The sequence below is a fragment of the Cryptomeria japonica genome, chromosome 1 (genome assembly GCF_030272615.1).
Source record: "Cryptomeria japonica chromosome 1, Sugi_1.0, whole genome shotgun sequence".
Taxonomy (NCBI): domain Eukaryota; kingdom Viridiplantae; phylum Streptophyta; class Pinopsida; order Cupressales; family Cupressaceae; genus Cryptomeria; species Cryptomeria japonica.
This window is the reverse complement of record NC_081405.1, coordinates 1,527,276-1,553,804: the sequence shown is the minus strand read 5'-3', so window position 1 is coordinate 1,553,804 and position 26,529 is coordinate 1,527,276. Positions and strand designations below refer to the sequence as shown.

Here is a 26,529-nt window from a genome sequence, read left to right as displayed (position 1 = left end):
AAAAATGTTGTCAAGTAAAAAGTTTAAAACAATCGATAAGAGGGGATATTAAAAGTTGAAAAAGAAAAGTATATGGAAGAGATAAAAAGGCCAGGGTTAGCGATTATTAAAAAATTAAAGTGCAAGGCAAAAGTAATGGAAATAAGTAAGGGAAAAATACAATTGATAAGAAGGCAATTATTTTATAAAAAGTTAATAAAATACTTATGCCTAACCCTAACCCTGACAAAAGATTATAAAGACCCCCAAGGAGGCCATTTGTACACATCTCAGGAAAGAAGTCAGAGCAGGAGAAGCAGACTCGACAGCAAGACAAAATCAAGAGAGGGAAGGCAAAATCCCATACAGCCACAGGAGAAGTCGAATCCGTACAGTGCACGTACAGGTGAAGAAGCAGAGACACCATACAGTGTACAGATTACGCATATAGTCAGCACACAGGCTCAAAGCAAGCAAGCGAATCCGTACATAGCACGGATTGTCTGTACGAAGGGGGAAGAAAGAGAAGGCAGGGTACACCGAAGCAATCCATACGATCTACGTACTGTTGGATGGAAATATTGTCATTGATGTCAAAGACGCAAGAAGACTATCATCAATGTCAAAGGTGATGGTTAAGGAATTGGATAGCTGTGATTTGTATGAAGACATCTCCATAATCAGATTAGTGATCAATTTTGAAGATGAACTCCATATACAAGATGTGGGTATACAGTGATCCATGCAGCGATCTTCTTACAAAGACAATGAACCACTAAGCAACAAACTGATATATATATTGTCTCAGTAAATGGCTACAGAGTACAGTGACTAAGAATATATACTGTATATTCTGATATATAATGTTGTACATAAACAGAAAGACATGACTACAACAACAAATGACCATACCATAGAAGGAAAAATATTGGTGCAGTAATCAAAGTTGTGGAAGAGACTAAGACAGATACAAAATGACAGCATGCCAGTGTAGAGAATGACAGTAGAATACAGAAAACTGTAGTATATTCTACAGCATACAAACATATACTGAAGACTCTGTATACAATGATATGTCACAGTATATTAACAACATACATAAGACTCAGATACACATGCACTGATATATATACATATATTAGCATACAATACATACAATGATTTATTTAACAACATGTATTACAATTTCAAAATTTCCTTCAAAGAAGGATGCGATGGAGGAATGCAGTACAAAAAGACATTCATCATATGTGTTAATCCATACAGACATCATTGTGATAGCAGATTAAGGCGACAGAGAGCAGTAACTATATACAAAAATTAATATTGAAATAACAGTGATAAGTTTACGAGCAACTAATATTAATAAACTACAGAGAAAAAATGGAGTAAGAAGCGTTTATCAATAATTTATATGAGCAACAATTATATTTAAGGAGAAAATCATTTGATAAGGAAGTGATTATTTTATATAAACAACACTCCCTATAATAAGACAAATTTGTCTTATTCAAAAAGTGAAGTATTTTTGTCCTATTCCTATTTTGTCCTATTCTCATAAGAAGTGGTGCGATATGATTATTCTTCTTTGTTGAAGGTGTGATCCTATAGTAGAAGGGAAGATATGTCCAGGGGGAAATATGATTTGTCTTATTCAGAAAAGTGATGTTTTTGTCTTATTTACGTAAGACAAAAAGGTGCGATTCATTAAAGAGGAATTAATTATTAAGTAGCAGACGAAATCAAGGAAAGGTTCTATAAGCACGATTTCATTACAACATTACACCTTGTCGGTGATTTCATTTGAATAAAATAATATGAAGGAAGTTGATTAATGTTAACTATTATTAATGATGAGTAAAGAAATACAAACATCTACGTAATGAAGTAGTGTGAATATATGCCACTTGACCATGGAAGAAGACACGTGATAATAGAGGAAGAATATGAATGAGAAAGGTGCGGATATTTTAAGATGAGATGTTCAATTAAAAACAATAATACGATTCATACACAAAAGACGTAGACTTAAAGTTACATTCTTGATAAACTTTGAAAGGGTGAGACGAAGAATATAATAGAGATACATTTAACTTAATTGTGTTAAAGTATTTTGAAGATGTGTGACTCCTCATTTGTGAAAAGACCTATCTTTTAGATAAGGATATATATTAATGATGATAGAAGAGAAGCATATGCAGATATAAAGAGAAATGTGTGCAGATTTATAAAGACATATTGATGATGATAGAAGAGAAGTGTATGTAGATATAGTGGGAGGATTATGCAGCATTTCATGCAGAGATAAAGAAGACTTATGAGCAGATTTATATGTGCAGTTTGAGAACATACTTATGACAGAGTTATGAGGAGATTATGATCACATTTATGTGACTAATTAGTATTATTCATCACAACAGATTTGAGAAGATCAAATTGCCCATCATCTGTTGTTATAGCAACATTGTAAAGGTGGAAATTCAGATTTATATGAAGTGGGTTGGTTCTCACAAAATCAGAAGTGGGAGTTGGTGCTTCCAGTGGGTTGGTGCTCACAAACAAAGTTAGGGGTTGGTGCCTCTAGTAGGTTGGTGCCTACGAACATTGTAAAAGAAGATTTATATAAAAGCATTTATTGCCGTGGTTTTCTCCTATAAGGGTTTCCACATATATATCTCGTGTTCTACTTGTGTTCATATTATTTAGATCATGTATGAATGTTGGTGTGCAATGAATATGTTAATGAGATAAGTTATATACATATGATTGAAGTTGAAAAGGTTTAAATTGAAAAAATATTGTTGTTATACTGATTCACCCCCCCCCCCCCCTCTCAGTATAACTGTGTGCTCTTCACTGTTCGTACGGACGAAGACGAGGAGGCATAGCAAACAATTAATCCGTACGGCGTACGGTTTGCACGTACAAACAAAGGAGGAGGTGCACAGAAAGTGAATCTGTACGGTGTACGGCGAGACCAAGCAAACATACCGTACTGAGTGCGACTTCAAGCAATAAAGGCGCGTACGGAATTGTCATATATTGCGCAACACGTGGGGCAAGCAATTCGTACAGGGATCATACCGTGTGGCACAAGAGAAGACACGTCGCATGACAAGCTCAACAAACCGTACGAATATCAGCAACAGAAGGAACTAGATCGCCCGACGTCCGTACACGCAAAGAAGAGTTGCATAAAAAATTTGAAGGTATCAGCATAAAAATTTGTGCCATCTGTACAGCCCATGCATGCAGAGTTTTCACGAGTTGAAGAGGCTGCACGGTCAAGGAAGGGAAGCATATGGACCAATCCGTACAGTGTCGAGGCAACAGTTGGTACAATGGTCCGTACAAATTGGCGGGTCACACTTTCAGACCATTATAATAACGGTCAAGGACTTGACAAAAACAGAAAAACAGACACAAGGCAAAGCAATTACAGTGCAACCATGACCGCTACAGACCCAGCCAGCAACAGTAAGGTGGTCAAAATCAAGCCAAAAGTGCAAAAGGATCCAAAGGGAATCACTGCCGAGAGTGTGGCCTTTGAGAGCATGACTGGCAGCGAATGTCATGCCTTGTGGGAGGAAACCCCTCCTCACCATGTGATAAAGGACTCTCTTAGGAAAGAACAAGTAGACCATGCCATTCAGATGCCGACATTCAACATCAAGGATTTTGAGCCGGTGTTGCGGACCATGGTGTCTGGATACAACCGCTATGAAAGGGCTTCCATCATTCAGTTCCAGGGCTGAACGATACAAGTTTCCTTCAAGGATGAAGACTCCAGGAGGGTATTTGGTATACTCGAGAAGGGAGCATCTGCAACAAAACCGGTCAAGAAGCTCACTATAGAGAAAAAGAAGTGGATGCTCGACTTGGTATGCAAAGATGACTTCACATAAGAGCAATGGAAGAGCGCCTAGTCTAACAGTAGGAGATTGAAGCATGCTTTTATCGCACCAGGAGAATGGAGGATGTTGATGGACTTAGTAAAAAGTCGACTCACAGGGGCCAGTCGTGCATCCGATATAGCCATCTGATTGATAGGGTTGATGAATGGAATTAAGTGTGGCAAAGTTTACAACTGGGGGCAGCTTTTAGCTGAGAGGATTCATGATTTCCTCAAGCTGGAACACAAAACATTTTATATGTGCTACCACGCCATTAGTCTATTCCTGGATGTCGTACGTTCGCAAGTACCTCCAGAAATGTGGGGTACTTTTGAACCAAGCGGAAGTGTGGAACCCAATAAACCGTCCATGTACTATTATGCCCATCTAGATACTCTTGGTGACACCACATAGCCAACAAAGAGGAGGAAGTTGGATGTGTCCGTCGAAGTTACAGAGGACAGCAACACGAAGGATTCTGAGGAGAAGGCCGAAGAAACTGAGGAGCAAGAGAGTGGAGATGAAGGATTTTGTATGGCACCACACAAAGGAGAGGAAGAAGAGGAAGCGGAATCACAGCAACAGGAAGGGGAGGAGGAAGAGCAACATGGAGGACTGCGAGCACAGTGGAAAAGCACGCAGGTGAAATTTACACCCCCAAAATTGCCCCCTTCAGTGCAGTTGGTACCGCAAGAAGCACTTACAGTGGCCAGCCCCGTAAGCGACGTAAGACCAATAGGGGTGTTGTTTAGGAGAATTGATGAAGGAGAACCACCGGCACAACGACGGGTGTCACTATCGCAGATATGTTTGGTTCTACTCGAGTCACAAGTTGTACCAGTAGGCTAGACTATACAAGTAGTGACCTAGGCGGCGGGGGAATGGTAGACCGTACGCTGGTAGAGGAGATTGTACAGCATAGTCTGGATGTAGCAGTACAGGAGACAATCGTACCAAAGGAAGCTACGAAGACAACAAAAGCAGTCGTACAGGAGATAGGTACTAGTACGACGGGTACTAGTACGGCGGATACTAGTACGAAATGTACTAGTATGGTACCAAAAGGGGGAAATGAGTCCGGGGATGTATCGATGGCAGAAGGAGATGGTCTGGAGGAGTTGGCGGTACTAGACACACTGACGGACGAGGATATAGATGCATCTCTGGACGGGTGACTAGGGCAGTTTGCACTCACACCTCACCCTCGCCCTCACCACATGCCATGGCAAGTGGACAAAGCCAGACACAGCATAGGACCACTCTTATCATAGATCAAGATGAGAGGATGTCTGCAGAGGAGCAGAACAGAGCAACTGGAGGTGGTGGACATGGCCCAAAGATCATCGATGTTGAGGAGAGTAGGTCTAAAGGACTACTGGCAAGTCTTCACCTCACCCCGCCAGACCCTAGCTTTCCAGCAGGCTCGCTTCAGCAGTTCTTTGGGGAGCTACACGAGATTTCAGATATGGCACACGGAATGGCACAGTTGACTGGACAAATGGATGTCGACAACTCAACTGACGCTAAGAAGCTATGCCACTTCATGACTTCCGGATGTGTGGACGAGTTTGCACGCCACTTTGAGCAGCAGGTGTGGCTAGACAGTAGTATGTCGAAGATGGTACAAGAGTGGATGCACATGCGACTGGTGGAAGGAGTGGGCACCATGGGCGCCACCTTGAGCAGCATGGAAGGATCGTTTTGGAATGTCCACCTACAAATGCGACAGAGTCAAATAGAGAAGCAAACCCAACGGCTGTTCGCAGCAAAATTGGAGAAGGGGAGAAGCGTTCGAAGTTAGCCACAGTAGAGAAGAACCTGAGGATTGAGCTAGAGACAAAGGTGACTACTTATGAGGGTCGTTGCAGCATGCAGAAAGAGGTACAAGTGGTTGAGCTTACTCTACAGATGGAGTAGAAGGACAAAAAACTATTGGAGGTCGCACACATGGTCAAGAAGGCACAGGAGTGGTAGCTGATAGCGAAGAAGAACCTCAAACTCCACACAAGTCAACAACCTTCTTCAACCACGACAGGGACGCCTCTTCCCCCGTCTCAGTCTTAGTCTTTTGTTTTGTTATTCCAACTCCTGTTGTCTTGGTCATCTGGAAGACAACTACTTTTTGAGGTGGGCTGATGTTAGGGGTCAATAACACATGTTAGTTTATAGTGGGGTCCGGTGTTTATGTTTTGTTATGTTTGAGTCGCCGAAAGGTTCTCGTGGGTTAGTTGGTAGTTGGTGACGGTTGGCAACTTGGCCAACCGTCGAGTCTATATATGGTATGGATGGAACCTGGGCAAGGATGTTATTGCATTGGCATATTTGAGAATTCAATAAAGATATCATTATTCTGTCATAGTTGTTCTGTCATTTTTGTTTATGCTTTGATATATATAAATGTTCTATTACATGAATTGTTGGTACGTGTGGGATATCTTTGTTTATCCATGAGTTTACCAACCTCACCGTAAGGACTAAACAAGCCACTTGACTTGGATCACTGTGTAAGAACCCTACTAGTTCTACCTCTCTTGAAATACTATTGCTGATTTGTTTTTGGATTTTTCAAGGGTTTTAAACAATTTTGAATAAAAAATAACAAGTGCACAAGGCAAGAATTGCTCATAAAACTAAATAGATACCAAATATAGGGCAAGTGAATCTATATTATGAATTAGATAACTGCTGCAAATGAAACTAATACATAAAACATACCCCTCAGCTTATTTTAAATAAAGAATTCTGGAGTTTGCCAACCAAAACTGGAAAACTAACCAAAATAGATGTACAAGTCCAGGAAATTATTTCTTCAAGCGAGAAAAGTGATGGAATACCCTTTATGTGCTAGGCGATGGAAATTGTGCAACCAAAATGCAAGAAAAAAGACATTTCAGCCCTCCAAAACAAAACATCCGTTTTGTGGACTCCGCGTGCCAAGCCTGAATTAAATAGCCAGCAACTGAAAATTGTACAGCTGCTTATTGAAAAATCTGCAATATCTAGATAAAAGAATCTCTATAGAAGCACAATAAGACTCCTAAATGAAGCCTTGACAAATGCAATAATTCAGCTGATCTTCCACAGCCTCACAATCACAGATCCCTGAAGAATTTTCCTTCTCCAATGGCCAAACCTCTGAAACCCTTGTCAAAGAATTCCACGGAGCAAAATAACAAGCAATGTCAAATAATCAATCATCAATAATGGAGGTTGAATTGCTTGCTTTGCCTTTATAAACCCAAAAAGGCATAATTCTCCAAAAAGTGTGATTTCCTCTTTAAGGGAGTTAAATACATTTAAAATGTATTTAATGTACTTTATGAAACATTTGAATTAATTCCCCACTTGGGTGTACCCTTTTGATATTCACTTAATATTATTTAAGTGGCCCACTTTTTAATAAAGTTAATAATATAACTTTATAATAACTCCAAATGGCACGTTTCCCAAAAAAGTACATCCAAAGTCATTTAAATATATTTAAATGTATTTAATTTACTCTCCATAGTTTAATTTGCTTTTTGGACGTCCAAATTCACTTAAGTAATTTAATAAAAATCGCTTTATCATAGTTAAGTGGCTTTTAATTTTAATAAAGTCACTTTATGACTTTAAAATATCCATAGAAGAAGAAGAAGAAATTATTTTAACATCCATGAGACTAAATATAGCCTATGAGAAAAAACTGCCAACCACACTAGATTAGACACTGATTGCCCTCTGCATTTCAGCTCTCTTCTTAACCACTAAAATATTAATATCTCCCTCAGTATTCAATCTTTTGGCGTGCCGTCTAAAGCTGGAGTCAACACTGAATAACCCCCATGTGTCCAGGTGCCCTGACTAAAGATAGCACTACTGCCAGATTGACTTACTATAAATAATAAGTCCCTCAACTAAGTCCACACACTAACTGCAAAGGCCCTGGAACTGAACCCAAGACTGAACTGAAGAAGTCGAAATGCCACTGAGACTCTCTATCCAAACATGTTAGCCTACGAGAGTCGAAATAATAGGTTAACCCATCAACAGCTGATACTGACTAGAGTGGGGACATTACAAACTGTGTATACATGAATCACTGTCTAACTTGTATATGTGATTCGCTGCACCGTAATACATATTTTCTGTATATTATAATCCTTCAATATGGTCTTCAATCATGTTGAGTCCTCAAAAAAATTTACTCACTAAATGATAATTTCAATCACTTGTCTCAATGATTGTTGTTCACTGTTCTTTAATGAAACTTATCACTTCATATAAGAATTAAATCGCTGCACAATCTTTATTAACATAAGTCGCTTTGTTATTTTGTCTTAAACCTTTGTGTCTTAAATCGCTGCTTTCCTCGGTAGACATCGACCCCTTACATGGCAAATATATTTATATGTGTCTTCAACATGATTGGTCTTTATAACTTCTTATCTCGGGCACTAATAAAAACGGCTAGCATAATCTGCTGTCTTCAATCATCTCTGACAGCAATCCTTGTGTAAAATCAGAGAATGTAGCTTTCATTATATCATTGCCTGAAACAGATACAATGGCACACATGGCTGCTGCTACAGCATGATCCACTGCCATACTCATCCTTTGATTCTACTTTGAAGACAAGGGTAATGGACAAAGTAATGCCACAACCATTAGCTATTGCATTGCCATGACTTCGTACATCCAATATGTTTTTCACTCTCCATGATTTTCTCCACACTGCTTTGCTCCAGTAACGGCATGGTGATGTGCTTCTCGACTGCAAGTATTACAGCATGTGTTGTCTTCAAACCTACTGCAGTTGAACCTGAAAACATAACTGCCTTTTCCTAAATGTTTTAAACATGGTCGTTATTACTAACTTAAGCAACTGATTCTTTTCTTGATCACAGTGTTATTTATTTGTTAATCATTAACAAATCTGCACTTTACATTAATCATATTAATCATTATCACTTTGTGCTTAGTCAAATCTCTTATAAGCGCTACTTTTCCAATCCATGGAATCGCTGCTGCAGTTGATTAAATATTAATCCTTTACATGTTACTCACTGCAATTCTATCTTTAAATGTTGCATTCTCTTAAATGCAAATCACTGCTCATTAATGTTGCATTCTCTTAAATGTAGATCGGTCTTAGTTCTGCTACTGACTAAATTGAAGATGTCAAGCCTGGACCACAAAATGTTTGGTTTCCAAAATGGGGCTATTACAAGTTAGAGGGGGGGCATTTGCACACCTAGGTGAAAGAAACAGACATTACATAGAAAACAATGAGAATTTAATGAAAGTGAAATGTGTGTGTGATAAATATTTTTTATATGTTTTTCTGTGGATAAACCCAACCTCAAAAAAAATTTGACCAAATCCATGAATTGAACCTATGAACCCAAACCAAAACCAATACCAAGTTTGGTAATTTTGCCTGAAGTAGATAACCAAGTATGTAAATAAGAGAGCAAGTAACTACTAACTAATAATTATGATAGTTATTCCGTTTATATGAAACACCAAGTCTATATCAAAGTACCTCATTGAATTTTATTGTTCTAGGCCATCATGGAAACCTATCAAGGGGGGTTATCTAGAAAGTTTATATTAATGCAGCATTAGATCTCACTTAGCAATTTCCTTCCAATACTCAATTTCTTCCCTAACTATTATAAATCCATAAAATGCTTGCTCAGATGCTTATTAAAATATAGATATATCTTTTTTTTTTTATTATGGAAAGGCCTATTATAATTTAAATATAGACACACACAAAATATAATAAGAATTTAGATTAAATGAAGGTGATGTGTGTGTGTGTGTAATTTTTTGATGCAAAGCATCCAACACTAAACTCCAATTTGGGATTCCTTTCTCCCAACTTACCTATTCCAATAGGAAAAAGCTTCACTCACTCACAAACCCTTCACAAGGCTATAGGTTACTCACAAGGTCTTCACACCCTAAGGACACATTCTTCATTCATTGACTCTCTTCCAACCATTGGCATATTCTCAAATAGGCAAAACAAGAAAATTAGTCTCATTGAAAACTTTCCAACACTTGCATCATCAACACCCTCATAGTCTCTTACTCAACATCAATGCTTTGTCAAGATTCCAACCTCCACTTTTATCATGCAATGGATTCTCACAACCCAATTTCCCTTGGACATCCCTCCAAAGGTTTCAACACATGCATAAACAAGGCTCTCTACCCTCCCAACCACCCAACAAGGTTATCTACTACTCACAACCAACACACTGTTTTCTAGGACAGCCGATAGATGCTTTAGGACAGTCATAATAATTTGAGTCAAATCCTCTCACCAAGGCTTCCTAACACTTCCAAGGGTTACTAAAGACTCCCACACACCTTCCCCAATTGTCCTCCACTCATCAAACCCTTTCTTTGCATCATATTCATAATATCTCAGGTTATTAGTTCCTTAGGACAGAAAAATACTCAGTTTTGGGACAGTCATAAAATGGTGAGTATTTTGGCCAATCAAGGGCCACAAACACTTGATTAGGGTCTGCACTAACCCCTCACACCTCTCCAAGCCTTCAACCAACCTCTAGGAGCTCAATTTGCACTTCAACACCTTCAAAACACCAACAATACACTGATGTCCACAGTCTGAGACACAAAATCAAACTTTGTGTCCTTCAATAACACGTGGAAAATGCTTCATGGATCTCTGCAAGACATAGGAGATAGAAAGCATATATGCACAGAGATTTTCCACTCATTGGAGTGGTTTTACATTGAATAGAAATAAAGTTTTACATTTTTTTTATGCTTGCTGCCAGCCCTAGGTAGGGTTTGGACAGTTTTTACTAAAATGGCTATAACTTTTCAAAACCTCAATGAAATCAGATGAGACAAAAGGAAAATTAAACTAGATTCATGCCCACACAAGTTCCAAACAGTTCCCAAGTCAAATGACCAAGTTTTGATAGAGAAACACGCTCAAGAACAGACTGTTACGTTCAGAAATTGCAGAAACTCAATGCTTACCTTATTAATATTTGTCTTCTTCATACAATATCTTGTATCCAACCTCTTTTGGTCATGGGAAGGGCCTATTTGAATGCCTCCAAGGCCTCCGAACTGATATAACCACCTTTTGAACCAACATGACTAACAAACACCTAATTACCTTCTCAAACACCAAAAGTTGCTTTTGACAATTTTTGACAATATGAGCAACTTTTGTCTAAAAATTGATCCTAGACCAAACCATGACTCAAACTCACTTAGATAAGTCCAAATAGATCCAAAAAACCCTTACATACCATTAAACATCAATCTTGACCCATTGAGACCTATTTCTCACAAAATGACAACTTTTGACAATTTGACAATTTTTAGCAATATTAACAATATGACCCTAATAGGACTTGACCTAACATCCAATGGTCTCAATGACCTTATTACATCACATATGGTCTTAAAAGAACTTATTTACAACCTTTATCCTTCAAAACACAAAAACATCATAGTTTGCCTCATAGAGGCCTGATGGTGCCTTGGGTGCTCTTGCACCATTTTTATATATTTTCATATGGTTGAACCCAACCTTAAAAAAAAATGACCACATCCATGAATTGAATCCATGAACCCAAACCCAAACCATACCAAGATTCATAACTTGGCATAAAGTAGATAAACAAGCACGTAAACACTAGAACAACTAGTAATTATGATAGTTATTCTTTGTATATGAGACACCAAGTTTATACCAAAGAACCTTGTTGAAATTTCATTCTTCTAGGCCTTGTTGTGCGAATTGCACACCCATCCCCGTCTTGGACAGGGAGCCCCCGGTTTGTGCCTTTCTGTCTTTGCGGAAGAGGAAGGGGATATGAAGGGTCAAGTTGGTGAGTGATGGAGTCTGGAATGTCATCTTGATTTTCAAATGCTATGAAATTTGGCTGTCTGGAATGCCCTGATCCTGAAATTTGGCTGTCTAGAATGTCCTGATCCTAAAATTTGACTAAGTCTGGAAAATTGAGGAATCCTCCAAAAACTAGAATTTGCAATATAACTACTGGAGGTCCGAAACCACTCTCAAACATCCTGACAGTATATATGGAATATAACTTAAAGTATTCTTTCTTCTTTCTTATACTTAATGTTATATTCCATAAAATGATCCTTTGGCGAGATGTTGACAAACTCGCCCAAGTGCCCAAGCTCGCACTTCTTGAGGAAAAAGTTGCAAAAACTGGCTGGAGGTCCGAAAATGTGAAATGTTGCAAAAAGGTGCTTTAGGTCCGAATTTCACTTAAAATGCCCAATTTCGGACCACTGGGGCAAAAAGTTGAAAATGTGAAATGTTGCAAAAAGGTGCTTTAGGACCGAATTCCACTTAAAATGCCCAATTTCGGACCCTGGGGCAAAAAGTTGAAAATGTGAAATGTTGCAAAAAGGTGCTTTAGGTCCGAAAATGCTTGGAAAGTTGCAAAAAGCCCCCAGAGATCCGAATTTCACTTAAAGTTCCCCAATTTCGGACCCTAGGGCCGAAATTCAAAGTTGCATAAATTTGCAAAAAGGTGGTTTAGGTCTGAAAATGCCTCCAGTTCGCTGAAAATGCTTAAAACTCCGAAACTTGCAAAATATGCTAAATGGTCCGAAATTTACCTTAAAGTTGCAAAAGACCCCAAATGGTCCGATTTTCTTCGATTTTGCAAAAGGGCGTGAATGCTCCGAAGTTCTTTCAAAATCGCAAAAATATGCCAAGGCATCCGAATTTCGCACTTGAGGTTTAAAAGCGCAGTTTAAGTTTGCAAACCCCCCCCCCCCCCCCCCCTCCCTCCCCCTCATTCTCCGAAATTCGCCAGAAAAGGCATGTGTTAGGATTTTAAAATTTGCAGAAGCTCTTCAAACCTCCAGAATCGCACTACAAGAAGTTTTCAAAACACCATAAACCCATTCAAAACGCCCAAGACTCCAAAGGTAAAATCACGCAGAAGTAAATCGCCTAAACACTATCAAGACCAAGGATTAGATTTCACATTCGAAGAGAAAGGGGAAGCATTTTCGAGATACATCTCACAAAGAGCTTCTCAAGCCAGACGTCGTAATTAAATTTAATGTTTGTTAAATTAAATTATTTAATTTTTCAAATTGATTTAATGAAATAAAATTGGTTGATTGATCACAGGACATCATTGGAGAACCGGGAGAAAAACCTAAAACGCAAATCGAAGAAGGACCGCAATCAAGGCCAGGCACTAAAGACTTGAAAAGAAAAGATGCAAGAGCGCGAGAAAAACCGAGCATTGGGAAGCGTGCCACCAGACCACAAAGCTGAAGTCCACCACTAGGACCAAAGACCAAAGAACACTCTAAATGTTGCAAGTCTATGCATTCTCAAAAAAGTGCACAACTGGATTTAAGTCCAGAAATTCAGTTTTAAAACTGAAACTGCTTTATTGTAAACTGCCTATGGGTCCCATGCAAGATATTTTTTGTGGACAACTATTCCCAACCACTAAGAAGATCAGATAGACTCAAATTAATGCCAAAACAGTTGTAGGTGGTTGAAATTGTGGTTGGTTGGATAACTGAGAATTGATTAGGCATGGGTTAAAGCTGCCAGCTTCTGGAAGGCAGATCAGGACCCTTGGATGCGGTCCATCCTAGCCTTGGATTCAAAATTGTAATATCTATAAAAGGCAGGGGCCTTTCTTTTGTAAAGGTTTAAATAGTTAGATGGTTAGATAGTCAGAGATTGTTCGATAGTTAGATTTAAGAGTTAGAATAGGTTAGATCTTAGCAGTAGCATAGAGATGCTGCAAAAATTGTTTTAATAGGCAGTTGAAATCAATATATAAACATTGATTTGGTGTTTATTGTCTTGTTTTCATCCTGTTTGCATGGTTTCTTTCAGCATTTTAGATAGATCTTTCTGGTTTGGGTGTGCAGGTATTTGATAGATTCAAGCTCATACCACTGAGGCTATACTGATTGTGTATCCTTTTGTGTCGTTAACCTGAGCCTTCGATTGTGCTTAGTTCAATTGCAGATGTCCGTCTGAGCTACGCCAGAATTGGGTGCTTAGCCGTGCGTCTCCAGTCTGAAAATCTTCCAAGTCTCTTTGAAGATTGCACCGTTCCTGCGAGGTTGTGAGCTATTCTGGCCAAGCAGGAATTGGTTATGTTGAATCCGTCTACCCGCATACCCGTGTTGTTAGTTTTAGATCTCCTAACCCTTTCCTTTTGCTCTTTATTGCGTAATTCGAGAATCATAACAGACCAACTTGTTGCAAATCGTAAGTCACCTCGTGTTTCCAGCAAAACACATCAAACCACTGAGTAGTCCCGCAGTCAAGACCTAACAATCAAAACCTTGAGGTCGTCACCTTTGATCAAACCAAAAACAACATTACAGACTTCCTTATCTCAAGAGAGGATAGGATACTCAGCTGGTTATTCTATTCTACGTTGGTCGTATGGAGTTTGCAGCAATGCGATTTCAGACACGTCAACAGGCCCTCATGGAAACCTATTGAGGAGGACATCTAGGGAGTTCATCTTAATTCAGGACCAGATATAATTTAGTGATTTCCTTCCAATACTTAATTCCTGCCCTGATTATTATAAATCCATAGAATGATTTTTCAGCTGCTTGTTTGTTTTTGGGTCATAACGTATATATTTGGTGTTGAAGTTATCAAAGTGAAAAACTTGAGTTTGTATCACTATCAAATTATCAATACTACCAGACTTAAGCTGTTAATATTCTTAAACAAGACAACTTAAGTTTAATGCATTTTTTCCCAACTACTGCAAGGCTTGCGTTACATCCTCAGCCATGACCCTTGAATAGAGCCTTTATATTTTATGGTTGTGCTTGACATTGACATACTAGAGTTTAAAATATAAAAAATAGCAATTAATCCCTGCATGGAAGTAGATATTTCATAATAAATTTCGTATATTACTCCACTGTTGTGTAAATAATTCAATTTTACAACCACCAAAATGAACATAATATAGATTTCCACTTCAGGCATGAGACACTCCTTAATGGACTAGAATGAAAAGTAAAAACTGAAATGAGAAATTTCAAACTTCATCTTCAAAACTGAAATGGGATATTTCAACTTCATCTTCCCTGACTTACTTAAATGAAAACATCAATGGAGATTAAATGGACTGAGCAACCACAATCTGAGAAAATTAAAAACAAACCTTAATAAAATTTGTATCTGCTAATATACGCCTGTAATCAGTTTCAAATCCAACCAATACATTCTGACAATGTCTCTTTAGTTCTCTAATGAACTTCACAAATATTTCCTTCTGCATACCATCCTACAGAAGAGTCTTTTTCAATGATCATGATACAAATCCAAATAAAAATGAATATATTGATTATGTATAAAACAAGAAATGTAAATGCTAGCAAGCTAGCCTGACAGCAAACCTCAAATATGTGCTTCCCAATTATGCATAAATTTATATCAAGGCAATCTACCATATGCAGCAATATAGCATTTGACTTTTAGATGGAAGGAAATCATTAAAAAGATTTCTCTGCAACCATACCTAGCAGCAAACTTACCTGAAACAAACAGCAAGCCAAAGCATATTGGATCAAACTTGCTTAATTCCTTCTCATTGACAATTTCACAAGAAATCTGCTCAGCTGTAACTTGAACGCAAATATTTTGCTTATAGTTTTAAAGAAATGGTACCTGGGAAAAGGCTAAAAAATGACCAACTAATTCTAGCTTTGAAATATATGGAAAAATAAGACTACAGAAAGGACAATAATGATGCAAGTACAAAGGCATCAGAAAAATAAGTTACAACTAGTCTAAGAAACCTGATTTAGATCTTCTGGAGCTCGATTGCTCGTTGCAACTAAGATGATTCCCCTATTCAGTAGTCTACTTATAATTCCTGAAAGGGCTACAACTGTAAATACATCCACTGCCTGTCCATCAAATGCAGCATATCAGCAGTTGTATCTTAGTTCTAATGAAGATAAAGAAATTTGTCAAAAACACCTGAAAAGCCTTATAGCATTAATCGGGACTGTAAAACAAATCAGAAACAATTGGGTTTATTCCTAATGAATTTTTATACAAAAAATTGATTCAAATATATCTGAAATGTGTTTAGAGTTAAAAATCCGAAAGAACTGCATATGGCTAGCATATGTTCAACAAGAAGTCTTTGTGGACACATTAAAATTGTTCTCGAGACAGTCATGTTTCAATTCAGTAGGCCTAATGAGTATTCAACCACTCATAACCAAGGAAATTTTGTTTTCAAAAACAGTCAAATTTATATCAAAAAGAAATAACTATACTCCATCTATGGCATAGATTACAATTGAGTTAAGCATAGATGGGCTTCAAGATAATACAATAATCCTATGTTACCGCATTCTGAAGGAAACCTGGCCACAATGAAACAGATCTCAACTAGCTTCTAGTCTTGGTTAGGGTCTAGCCTTGTTTCACTCACTAAATCCAAAGGACCTGTGTAGGAAACTGAACGAACCCACAAAGAAACCACCTAGGACCCTGTTGATGTGTTTTTTAGGCACTATCAAACACATAATAAAATACCCAAAAGTATCTTATCCTCTCTTGAGCAAAATCTTCCCAAATGCTAAACTACGTGATCAATTGGAAGACTCCAAGGTTTCTATTGTCGGGTCGCGACTTGTGGATAAGCACAGTTGGTCGTTGTGATTGCTGTTACTCCAAGGAGCCTTACCTACTTCTGAAGAGATGAATGTCTAACTTCAAGAAATGATTTTCGAATGATATGCGATAAAGCTTTTCTACTTCCTAATACTTCTACTAGTTTGATAAAGAAAATGCAAAAGTTGAGGGTTGAGAGGTATTAAACTACTCCTAAGAATGCAAGGATGATGGATGACTTTTAGTGAAACTCTATTAGTCTTTGCTTCGACATGCAAGAACAACTCCACAAAGGCTAATGCAATCTTCTAAGGAAATTAGATGATTTTCAAATCATTACCAAACATAGACACCGTCAATCAAATGCATGTCAATGAGTGAATAACAATTGAACTATAGCACTTTCAAGGATTCCAGTTGACCACAAAAGGCGAATTTGCAATCAACAAACTGCTAGTGGTACGGATTAGGAGTTTCACTATGAATAATATAGAACATTCTATCATTCAACTTAAAAACTTAAACTAATCTTACAGCTTGATTTGAGAAGATGAACAATCATGCAAATGCTTCAAGGATTGAATAGAAAACACCACAATTCAATGTCTTTATTAATCCAATAGCAAAAATTGCAACAATTTTTCAAGTCTCTCCTCTTATCTCTTACAAATGAAAATGAATGGGGTTATATAGTGCTCCCAAATATGACAAATGGCCAAGATCGAATGGAAATCAAGGGCCGGGATTTCGCCACCTAAACCCTAATTATGGTTTGATACAATCAGAACCTATCTAGATAAACATTATCAGAAATATCAGCCAATGGGAATGTGACATCCAATCAGCACAAATAATGAGGAAGAATCCTCCAATAAGGAAATGAACCGCCACATAGGATTACAGCAAGTTGTCATCCAAAATTTTGTTCCCCTTTTCTCTTTCTCTTCTGGCAAATTCAATGAACCTGGTCATCATGCATTCAGTTTCGGTTATTGGGGCTGGTGGCATATTCTTGAATTGCTCTTCCAGATAGATAACTTCTCCAAAGGTTGAGGGGAAAGTAGTATCCCATCCAAGCTTGTAATCTCTTGTCTTGCTAACAAGTACCATAAGTGCATGTATGTCATCCAGCTACTTTTCTATGACAGACCCATCAGTCTTATGGAAAATGACTTTTATTCTCTCTTCCAACTGGCTGATATCTATGTTCATTCCAACCTCTATCTCCTTTTCGAGAATGATTTGCATCACTTCCACAATCTTGTCATGAATCAGATGGATTGCCTCACCAACTTGGTTGCATCCATTATTGATGTCACCAAAGATAATCTTTCTTATGCGAAGCAAACTCCCCCATTGAAGAAAGCTAGGTGATTGTCCATCTTTCAATATCCCTTCCTTCACCAAAATTTGCTTAGGCGTCTTCCTCAATACTTGCAAGACCGGAAAAGTGATGTCCCTAGTGTAGACAAAAGTATCAAATGTAGCCACGAGAGCTAGAGTTTTCCCAAGAAATTTTATAGCTCTATCTATTATCTTCATTATATCTCTTACAAATATATTAGCCTTCTTGAAGGATTTATCCATCCAAACATCCATTAGTTGCATTGAATTCCTTATTTTCTCCATATGATCCATTGATTCTAGAGGAAGCAACGGTGGTGATGTAACCGATGGATCATGTTGTCTCAATGGCTCCTTGAATTGCTGGAAGTAATTTCTCCATGCACTTACTTCTCTCTCCAATTTCCTATTCTTTTCTACTTCCATCCTAAGCATGTCGTGAACTGTTTTCACTAAATCATTCATATCACCCAATGCTTTCTCAATGGTGGGCGGGCCCAAATCAATAATTTCCAAGTCATATTCTTCTGATGCGATATCACCTTCGAGTTTATCAACCATTGGAGTGGCAATTTGCAATACTCGAGAACCTGTATTATCCCTTATTACTTTAGACATCTTTGTTGCCTCCTTCCTTTCAGTGATTTCTTGAGTCCGGTTTAGGAGACTTATCCAAGTCAGCTAATGGTTCTTCATCCACCGCAATTACTTCTTTGGCGAGCCTTTCTTTAAGCCATGCCGGGATAGAGGATCTTCCTTCTCCTACTTGTGTTTCTTCGGGCAATTGTTCATCTCTAGGAGGGGAAGTCGTCTCGTCATTATCGTCTCCTTCATCTTCATCACTTACTTGAATGTGGGGAGCGGGATCTTCTTGATCTTGTGATTGTTTTCCTTTGTCTCACCTTTCACCTCTGTCATTCCGGATTGTTGATTCCATCAATTCATTTACCTCATGACTCAAATCCTTTTCAATTCTCTGATTTGGATTCATCTCTTCCTCATGCCTGGAAGAGGTATTGGTAGAAGGATGATCGGAATTTGACATGCCTTTTACGTGATGACCCTTTCATGATTCTCCATCCTCTTGGAACCTTTGGATGGAGCTGATCAGGTAGCACTTCCACTTGCACTTGCATCTTCTTCATTATTAAATGTTAATTGCACTCCCATTCTTTCAATTTTTGATGTTGGACATCTACCCATTTGCGTGTATAGGCCAAGACTTGTTTCACCAAGTCTTTCAAATCTGTGACTTCCACCTTGGTCCAATTGACTTTTACTTGTTTTCCTCTTCTTCGTATGTAGGCTGGAAACGTTTACCACTGTCTTGCACTTGATCAGCAACACTAAAGACTTTACATCTCCAAATGAGGTCAATGGGTAGCCTGGAATGCATCCTTTTTCTTCAAAATCATCTTGAGCATTCATCCAATAGCCCTCCAATTGCCATATATGTTTGTGTTTTTTCCCATCAGCCCACGTTATGTTGTCATCAGGATCAAAGTTATCTCTAGAAGTAAATGGTATGAGTCAGTAGAATGACAATTCTTCCTCGGCAATATCAACTGCTTGTAGAGAGGGGCACATTTCTACAAAATCTCCAAGTGAAATAGGGAAAGCAATGCTAGTCTTGTGTCTATCTCTTCGTACTTTGTCATACACAACCAGCTACCTTACCACTTCAAGTAACACTATCTTATTAGTCGGATAGTGTGGTAACATGTAGGGAGGGGAAGGGCATCCTTGAATCCTTATGTATGTAAACTTTGGGAACTGAATGAACCAAGCACCATATTGCTTGACCAATTCCTATGCTTCCGAGGATAACTGCTGATGAATTTCGCCTTGCAAGGTTCTTGTGATATGCATGGTGAAGGCATCGTTGACTCTTCTATAGTGTTGTTTACTAGGATACTACAACTGCGTATATGATTCACAGGCTCTTATTTCTCCAGGTCCTCTTCCAACTACACCTCTGTACATCAATCCAGCATACTCATAGTTTCTGGCAAGAGAGTAAATGATATAGAAGCTCATAGAGAGAGTCTTATTGCGAATGAGCCTCCTTAATTGTACATCTAAGTTGTTGCGGATAATCCGTGCCCAATTGATCATATCCTTCCCATGGGTGATTGTTTCTATGAAGAAGAACATCCAATTTTCAAAGTAGAATGCTTAGGAGGCACCCGTGATTCGATTGAGCAAGGTGATTAGGTCCCTGAATTCATCCTTGAAATCCACTCTATGTACTCTATCAGGGATCTTTCTTTTGTCAGGTCTTCTCTTCAATAGCCAGTACCTATTGATGATTCCTAGGCATGTCTCCGGGTCATCATAGAATGCCTTAGCTCCTTCCATGCTTCTATAGATCATATATTTTGGCTCAAGTAGGTGGAAAGCTTCACTAATAGCTGCTTTTGACAAGTATGTAAGTATCCTTCCATCTGGTGCCACTATTGTCATTGTATGGGAATTGTAGTGTTTGGCACATTCGACCATCGATTCATACCATTGAACAGGAGGAGGACAGCCAGTTGCCTTGATGATTCCACTTTCGATTATCTTCTTAGCTGTTGCTGAAGGCTTGCTTGTGTATAGTGAGCTGCGGAATCTCTTGACATCAAACTTTCCATGATTGGTATCTCCCACGCTGCTCCAATAGGAAGTGATCTTTATTTCCAGTATTTCGCCTTTGGAATCTTCCTTGATAAGGGCTTGACGTGTGCCTGCTCCACTAGCCTTTGGCGCTGCCATTCTTCACCTAAGAGAGTTGTCTAAGTTAGGACTACGAAGAGCACCTAGTTTTATGCTTATGAGGCGTTAGAAACACTAATGAATGATTTATATCAATGAATAAGATAGAACCTCAACACAAAGAAATCTGAAAGAACTGCTTAAATGCTGTTAATTCTACTCTTTTATCTGCACTCTATCCTTCAATCATGACGTTAAGAGGTCTAAAATGATCAAAGTTAACATGAATCAGACCTGCACCACAATTTTCACTAATCTGCACGTCAAACATGCCTCTGATTTTGACGGTTTTGACCCTATATTGATGTATTTAATCAAGAGATATTACTGATAATGTTCAAGAAGTTTGCTGGTGCTGAAGGTAGGTGAATGAATTTGCTTTATACCTGCTCCAATTCGCTGCTTACTGAAGTTAGGATCGCTGCTCTGCTCTTGTAGAGAAGAAATTTGCTTTGTTTTTGGTGATCAAATGAAGAATTTGAATCAATATTTATAGGTATCCAAACATGAAGTGTGTCCTTTCACCCCTAAGGCCGACTCAGTTATGTGTTACACAGAAAAATATTATTTGCTAAGGGCCAACTTCGTGGTTTTTTTTTAAACATTTTCCCAAATTCAAACATTAGCGCTGGTAATTGTTAAGCAACTAGAAGAAAAGTTCGCACTTTCTGATGTGCAAAGGAAGGTTCGGACTTATTGATAGGCAATGGAAGTCCATCCAAGAAAAGTTCAGACTTTGTCAAGGGCAATGGAAGTGATTCAAGAAAAGATCGGACTTTTGGCATGGCAAAGGAAGTCAAATCTATGAGGGATCGGGGTTTTAGGAGGGCAATGGAAGTGATTTGAATCACTGTCTTCTAGTTTGCCTCCATCAAGTCTCCATTAATTCAGTCCTATCACTTATTCATTCCATGTCAATGAGCAAAGGTGAGATTGTATTTGTGATGAAGCACATGAAATGCTCAAGGTTTTTCTTCCATACGTCCATGCTCATCAATTCACCTTCAAACGGACTCCTTGTATCTACATCAAACCTTTTCGGATGCTAGGAAAATGTCTCCTAGGCCGGATCGCTGATTAAAAGATCAAGTCGTTGCTTAGCAAAGGCATTAAGTCATGATTCATGAAAGCAAAGACAATTTCGAACTTCTAAGGAGGCAACGGAAGTGAGAGTTCGAGCTTCTCTACCAGCAAAGGCTGTCAACCTCATGATCACCAAGATAAGTTCGGACTTTTTGCATGGCAAAGAAAGTGAATCAAGAAGAGTTCGGACTTTTGGAAGTGCAATGGAAATCCACAAGGAAAAGTTCGGACTTCTCCAAGGTCAATGGAAGTCCATCAAGAAAACTTCGGACTTTTCTTGGGGCAATGGAAATTTTCTTATACTTAGCCAGACTTTGCCCATGCGACTTACCTCTCAAACTTCTTTACCTATTTTGCTCAAATTGACATCACTTGACACCTTCTATTCATCCTTTCGCCACCTTCTATTCATCCTTTCGCCACCTTAGGTTTTGATCAATTGGATTGGTAACCACACATGAACCCTATTCACTCAATTTTGCAAGAGATGAAAGGCTACAAGACTCTAAAGCTTGAAGCAAAGAGGGGGCCCCCCTTTTGATGGGGTGGTGTTGTGAAATGGTCACAACAGACCCCAAAAAAATAATTGAGAGACCTAGGTCAAATCAGAGTTCTGAGACTCGCCATGACTCGGCGAGTCTCGGACCGAGTGACCCTAGGTGAGTCCTACGGCCTCAAACCCATTTGTTTGCCCTCTCGGGTGAATACTTAAAGCATAAAGTACGTAATGCAGAATAATGCCATAGATATCAGACAAGTATCAAATATGTTATTCCATTCATAATTGGTCCCTTTACAAGTTACATTCCGAAGTATATAAAGATGTCGAGGGGGTGCGAGCGCCAACCGTCGCACCGCAACTACCACCCCTCGGCTGCCAACTAACCAACACAGTTACAAGTTAATTAACTAGTTTTATTTCTGTGTACAATATTGCCGCCTACATCATCCCCCCCAAAAGAAAAGAAGTTGTCTCCAGACGACTTAATACAAAATAGAGATGACATTAAACAGAACTGCTAATGCCAGTCGAGCCCGAAACTTATACACCTGCTGCGTCCTCGCTTAAAAACCCTTTTCTGCTACCATCCTATGCTCAAGTACGGATTTCACCATTAGTGCTTCCTTTGACATCACAACCCTCCTATGCCTAAACCAAACTTGTCTGCAAAACATGCTTTTCAGTCTCAGCCTCCACCAACTGCTACTCAAATGATACTGTCTCCCTAGCCAATTTGTCCTCGATAGCCACCGACATTGCCCTCTCAGCATCCAACTCCTAGGTACACTGAGCTAAGTCTCACGCTAGTACTGCCTCCAACCTAGTGGTCAGCTCCTCCCGAGCCCTCTCTGCGTCCACCAAGGAAACCTCACATCCAGCCGAGACCTACTCCAAGTTCCTCAAAGCGTATTATTCCTGCCTGGAGGTGGCCACAACCCGCTGGCACAAGGGCTACGAGACACCTCAAATCCTCCATCACACTCCCCAAAAGCTAACAACTGAACCGAATAACTCTCTGGTGTCATACAACTGCGCGGACCTGCAATGCCTTCCCTCAAACTCTGTTTGTTCCCAACCTCCAAATCCGTCTCCCTCTACGGCTTATGGCTTCCCCGCCAATGCTTAGCTGCAAGCTTCTTTCTCACAGTACGGACAACCACAACACTTACTGTAACATCTCCAATGCCCTTCGCCCAACTCCAACAAGTGTACTGTAGCTCAAAAATAAACTGGGGTCTGGGGGAAGCGCCCCAGTGGGGTTGAGGGGCAACGCCCCTCGCGGGGGGTCCGAGGGCAGCGCGACCAATTTACAACCTTCGGAACCATACGAAAATCCATGGCGCACATCATTTTCTGTGATATTTTAAGATGCAAAAACCCTTCTTCTCCACTCTAAATTTACAGTGTCCTGGCTCCAAACTCCATCGAATGATTTTAAATCTGGTCGTCGTTTTCTTTTTTTGTTTCACCGTAATGTCCTCGATGGCACCCGGCCATACAACCTCCCCGTACAGTCAACAACAACACTGGCACCTCCAATCGTGCGGACACCTTCCCATGCGGTCGACACCCTCCTTACCATACGGACACACCTCCACCGTACGGACAACATGCTCAACTATGCACACCATACGGTCCTCCTTCCGCACGCCCAACGCAGTTCAACCGTACAGTGACCACTGGCGACGAAGCGGCTGCGTGTGTGTTTGTGCAGCTACGTGGTTGTGCGGCTGCGTCTTTTTTTTTTTCTTGCTCCCTTTGCATGGGCTGCGTGGTGTGCTTGTGAGGGTTATTTTTTCTGTTAGCCTCTTTTTCTTCCTTTGCGTGGGCTGCGTGGTGCGGGACTGTTCCGGGTTGTGCGCCGCTGCGCGGGGCTGTGCGGGCTTTGTAGTTGCGGGTGGCACCGCACGACGGTGGTTACCACCGTCGGTGTCCACCGTACGGTGGTCCCACCGTTGGTGTTACCACCGCCGGTGGTCCACCGCACGGTGGTCACTGTCGGTGTTACCACCGCCCGATGGTCGCCGTCGATGTTACCACCGCATGGTGGTCACCGCACGGTGGTCGCCGTCGGTGTTACCACCGCCGGTGGTCCCGCTGTACGGTGGTTCCATTTTTTTATTGTTATTCAAAAAAAAAAATGGTCGTAAGGTCGCCTGTCGTACGACCGTATGGATTTTTTTTTTTTTATTTTTTTTTTTTTGATCTCCTAATTTAATTGTCTAGAGAGTCGTCGACTCGAGTCCCCTATCTCTCGGATAGCCCTTCATCCTTCTCGATTTTCCTTGCCCGAGAGTCTCTTGTTGTGGTCCTGTGCCTCTTGAGTCGCCTGCCCGGCCTCTTGAGTCCCCTTCCATCCTCCAGGCTCTCGGGTGTCTATCCGGCCTCTCAGGTCCCCTGCGCGCTTCGCGTGGTAGGGTTTCAATTTGGGCCCGTTGGTGGCCAATCTATTTTCAATGGCCATCCGAAGACCTAGAACCACAAATTCTACAGGGACCACGGTCTCCTTCCCGTACATAAGAAGAAGAAGAATAATAAAGATTTTGAAGGCTGCGGCCTTCCACACAGGGTTCCAATCGTTGCCAATAATCTTGGGATTATCTACGTCATCAAGGTTTGGGGCGTCTCCCTTCCAAGACTCTCTGTATTCTGACAGGTACACCTCCTCTGTTGCTTGCTCTGGTTCCTCTACTTCGAGCCTATAGCTCTGGAACATTTCGTAATCCTCCATTTGCCAATGGAAGAGCCTGTTCAATAATCCTGTCTCATCCTCGGAGCACTCTCCTAGTTTGAGAATCCCTTCGTCGTTGGGCTCCCTGCAACCCCGTCCTTCGTCCCTCCGGTCGCCTTTTCTTTCATCCTCCGATTCCAAAGATGATGCCAGTTCCTCGTTAACAACCTAGGTCCTCAGATCAATGGTGAACTTCCGCCCCCCTTTCTCCATAGAAAGGGTGTTCTTTTTCCAATCGTGGTTCACCTTTGCTGTAACCAGCCACCCTCTGCCTAAGATGGCGTCGTACCCCTTCTTCTTGAGTGGGATTACCACAAAATCTAGTATAAAAGGTTGCGTGCCGATGGTGACCGGCTGGGCCATCAGGGTGCCGAGTGGCTTGATGCCGTGTTGGTCTGCACCTACCAAGTTGAACGTGGGTGGCCATAGTGTTGGCTTCCCCAACTTCTTCCATGTATCCTCTGGCAGTACATTCACCCCCGAACCTCCGTCCACGATGGTGTCTTTGAGGATAGCCCCGACAATTCCCATCTCTACTACAGCAGGATGCTGACCACTATTTAAGGCCAACAACATTGGGTCAGCCGAGGGGCTGACCGAATCTTCCGCCCGTGTGGCACGCACAAGTGCCTGCGCAGTGGTTTTTATGGAACTAAAAATGGTGGTTCTTAACTGTGGCATTGTTTCTAGAAGGTCCTTTACCCTTATAGGTACTTCCATCTGCAGTACTTGCCCAATGATGTTATTTTCCGCTTCCGTACGGGATGATGTACTCGCCACCTCGTTCTCCCGTCGTTCGATCATCATCTCACGTTCAATATTGGCCTTTGCCTCCCGTAATCTCTCCTTCTCCGTACGGGGGTCGGGATAAGTGGCTTTTTTCCTCTGGGCACGGGTGATCGCCAGTACTTCTTTCTCACCAGTCTTCTCAGCCTTCTCAATGTTGAGGAGATTAACCCCTGCCTGTGGGCAATTTGCATCCTCATGGTCGCCTGGCCCACACCATCGACAGAGGTACTGAGGGGTGGCTTCCTTCGTGCAATCACGGGCGAAGTGCCCCCACTGATTACAAGCCCTACATTGGATAATTGGCCAGCCCTTGGCGTCATACTGGATACGGCTTCCGTTATTGTTATTGTTGCTATTCCTTCTGTCGCCGCGTCTATTGTCCCGGTAACCTCCAGATGATGCCATTGTGTTGGTTTGCTGGGCCGTACCCGCTGGTGCGGATGTTGTGCCCTGCTCCGTGAACAACAATTGGCTCATTTGCGTACTTCGAGTTTTCATGTTGTATGGGCACTCCTTGGTGGAGTGTCCTATCACTTGGCAAATCTCGCAGAATGCCTTCTTCGAGCAAGTACCCTTTGTGTGCCCCTCCTCTTTGCACTCAGTGCACCATATGTCCCCTTCGGTCCGACTGGTGCTTCTCATTGTTTTGAATTCCCTCCTCATTTGCTCCATGTCTTTCCGGAGCGCTTGCACCCGTTTGCCAACCTCGTTGTCGCTGTTGCTTTCCTGTGACGAGTCATCCTCTTCGAACGAGCTATCCTTCTTCTTTTTCTTCGATGTCTTGGTCTCACTCTCGAGATCC

The 26,529-nt window shown here is 40.5% G+C and overlaps 1 protein-coding gene across 10 annotated transcripts in view; it reads right to left on the bottom strand.

The window, feature by feature from the left end:
* Nucleotides 1-26,529, bottom strand: part of LOC131036686 (uncharacterized) — a 176,255-nt gene that overhangs the window by 73,129 nt on the left and 76,597 nt on the right. For 8 of the 10 annotated variants that reach the window (XR_009104131.2, XM_057968643.2, XM_057968644.2 and 5 more), the window contains exons 7-8: nt 15,696-15,806; nt 15,059-15,181 (exon numbers count right to left, since the gene is read on the bottom strand). Coding sequence is in view for 9 of the 10 variants with exons in the window: in XM_057968643.2 (XP_057824626.2) it covers nt 15,059-15,181; nt 15,696-15,806 (234 nt within the window). In the remaining variant the exon portion in view is untranslated. The remainder of the gene's footprint in view (nt 1-15,058; nt 15,182-15,695; nt 15,807-26,529) is intronic. The other 2 variants (XM_057968639.2, XM_057968640.2) reach the window with 2 other exon arrangements.